Genomic DNA, 2909 nt, shown 5'->3' with positions numbered 1-2909 from the left:
GAACACGTTGAAGCTGTGAATGCCAAATGCGCTTCCCTGGAAAAGACAAAGCAGAGGCTGCAGAATGAGGTGGAGGACCTGATGATTGACGTGGAGCGAGCAAATTCTGCCTGTGCAGCTCTGGACAAGAAGCAGAAGAACTTTGACAAGGTATTCTGGGCTCCAGTCCTGTGTTTCCTGGGCAGAACGTGATTGCCACATCCATACTCACGCCCTGTTGCTCCTCAGATCCTGGCAGAGTGGAAGCAGAAGTACGAGGAAACGCAGGCTGAGCTGGAGGCCTCCCAGAAGGAGTCTCGCTCCCTCAGCACGGAGCTGTTTAAGATGAAGAATGCCTATGAGGAGTCCCTGGACCACCTGGAAACACTGAAGCGTGAGAACAAGAACTTGCAGCGTAAGTCCATGGTCCTCTGCTCTTAGCAGCGCTTTCTCACAGCCATGTCTGTCCACCGCTCCACATATTTGTTTGCCTGAAGATCTACAAAGAAGTCTTTGCATTACTGTGTCAAGGCTCCTCCTTTTTTTGCCTTGTGTGTGACAATATAATTTATTTTTACTCACACAGAGGAGATTTCTGACCTCACGGAGCAGATTGCAGAGGGAGGAAAGGCGATTCATGAGCTGGAGAAAGTCAAGAAGCAGATTGAGCAGGAGAAATCTGAACTCCAAGCCTCTCTAGAGGAAGCGGAAGTAAATACTTCATTTCTTAAATTTTAGTATACAAAATACATGGAGCATCGTTATTCTGTTTTGATACACAGGAAGCCTTTGTTTTCCTTTGCGGATTAGACAGGATGTTGTATTAAATTCTTCCGCTCATGTAAACTTACTGATATTGTCTTTTATATAATTAATTGACAGGCCTCCCTTGAACATGAAGAGGGGAAGATCCTGCGCCTCCAACTGGAGCTCAACCAGGTCAAGTCTGAGATTGACAGGAAGATAGCAGAGAAAGATGAGGAAATTGACCAGCTGAAGAGAAATCACCTCAGGATTGTGGAGTCTATGCAGAGCACCCTGGATGCTGAGATCAGGAGCAGGAACGAAGCCCTGAGACTGAAGAAGAAGATGGAGGGAGACCTGAATGAAATGGAGATCCAGCTGAACCATGCCAACCGCATGGCTGCAGAAGCACAAAGGAACCTGAGAAACACACAAGGAGTGCTCAAGGTATGTCAAAACTAAAGATGTACTCACTGATTTCTCACAAAGGTAAAAATGTTCTTGTGATTCAACTCTATCAGTTCTACACTGATGTAAAAATTGCAAAACAGGAAGAATATGCCTCACAAAGTCTCATCTCTCTTACCAGGATACCCAGATACACTTGGATGATGCTCTCAGGTCACAGGAGGACCTCAAGGAGCAGGTGGCCATGGTGGAGCGCAGAGCAAACCTGTTGCAGGCTGAAGCTGAAGAGCTACGGGCAGCGCTGGAGCAGACAGAACGCTCCAGGAAAGTGGCTGAGCAGGAGCTTCTGGATGCAAGTGAGCGTGTGCAGCTCCTCCATACCCAGGCAAGTCTATAAACATAATAAATATTCATACTTCTGCTCCATACAAAGAAAATAACTAAGGACTTGAACTTGATAGCATTTAGTAAATCATGGGTTGTAATGTTCACACTACAAGTAAGAAATATTAAAAGTGAGTTTTCATCTGCCAATACAACATAAATTTCATTAGACTACAGTAGAAATATTTGAAAAGTAATCTTTTAGCGAAGTCATTGTAAGTATTCTGTGGATCGGTCTAATTTGCTTCCAGCAACTAGACTGAAAATGGCAAGAGAAGATTATATTGATTTCCTTTGCCAGTATAAATTCCTTCCATGTTGTCTCACAAACTGTAAAGAAAAGTTTTATGGAGGACATTCTTAAATACTGAAGCATATCACAGCCATGAAAAAAAAGCTACACCAGCAACTCCGTTAGAACAGAATTCCATGAGACCCGGTGGCACAATTCACATTTAAAAGCAATATTTTGCAGTGTTCTTGATTTGATACTACAAGGTAATGGAAACAAAATGATGATGTTGATGCTCTCCAGCGGAACACAAAAGAGAATCAACACCAAGATGAAGCCGGAAACATACATTTCCCAAATTCAGAGTGAAATGTGAGAAACAGTTCTTAGAGAACTCACATAATTCTGAAACCCATTTTCATTTTTTATGAGTATATCCCACTGGTTCTTCAGCAGTCTTCTACCTCAACTATTTATGGGATATTCTTCATATAAACTCTAAGAGAACTCTAAGAGTTCTGTTAAGAGAACTCTTTACCCTCTTAAAAGTGGGTAAATTGTTTTTTTTTACTAAATAGTAGATATTAAATCTGCTGGAGAAAACACAGTGTGCTTTTTCTTCAACAGAACACCAGTTTGATCAACACCAAGAAGAAGCTGGAATCAGACATTTCCCAAATTCAGAGCGAAATGGAGGACACCATCCAGGAAGCTCGCAATGCTGAAGAGAAGGCCAAGAAGGCCATCACCGATGTGAGTTGGAGCACTCCTTCACTGCTGATGGTGGATGCATTCTCACCCCAAATATCTCGAGTCACAAAATGCCTGTGATCTTTTCTTCTCCAGGCGGCCATGATGGCAGAAGAGCTGAAGAAGGAGCAGGACACCAGCGCCCACCTGGAAAGGATGAAGAAGAACCTGGACCAGACGGTGAAGGACCTGCAGCACCGTCTGGATGAAGCAGAGCAGCTGGCCCTGAAGGGAGGCAAGAAGCAAATCCAGAAGCTGGAGGCCAGGGTGCGTAGGACTGGTATTTGTGCAAGCGTGTGCAATCCCAGGTCGGAGATAGCAGGGAAGCTCCAGCGATGTGTTTCTCATTGCAGGTGCGGGAGCTGGAAGGAGAGGTTGATGCTGAGCAGAAGCGCAGCGCTGAAGCCGTGAA

The 2909-nt window shown here is 44.4% G+C and overlaps 1 protein-coding gene across 1 annotated transcript; it reads left to right on the top strand.

The window, feature by feature from the left end:
- Positions 1-3: 3 nt before the first annotated feature.
- LOC110390575 (myosin heavy chain, skeletal muscle-like) lies at positions 4-2904 on the top strand (the record flags this gene model as incomplete). Its single annotated transcript, XM_021381962.1, has 8 exons — positions 4-150; positions 229-394; positions 566-690; positions 862-1170; positions 1313-1516; positions 2375-2500; positions 2594-2764; positions 2851-2904. Coding segments are annotated over 8 exons (1302 nt in total), but the record flags the coding sequence as incomplete, so codon positions are not given.
- Positions 2905-2909: the final 5 nt, after the last annotated feature.

The sequence above is a fragment of the Numida meleagris genome, unplaced genomic scaffold (genome assembly GCF_002078875.1).
Source record: "Numida meleagris isolate 19003 breed g44 Domestic line unplaced genomic scaffold, NumMel1.0 unplaced_Scaffold1367, whole genome shotgun sequence".
Classification (NCBI taxonomy): Eukaryota; Metazoa; Chordata; class Aves; order Galliformes; family Numididae; genus Numida; species Numida meleagris.
This window is presented reverse-complemented; position numbering and strand designations above follow the sequence as displayed.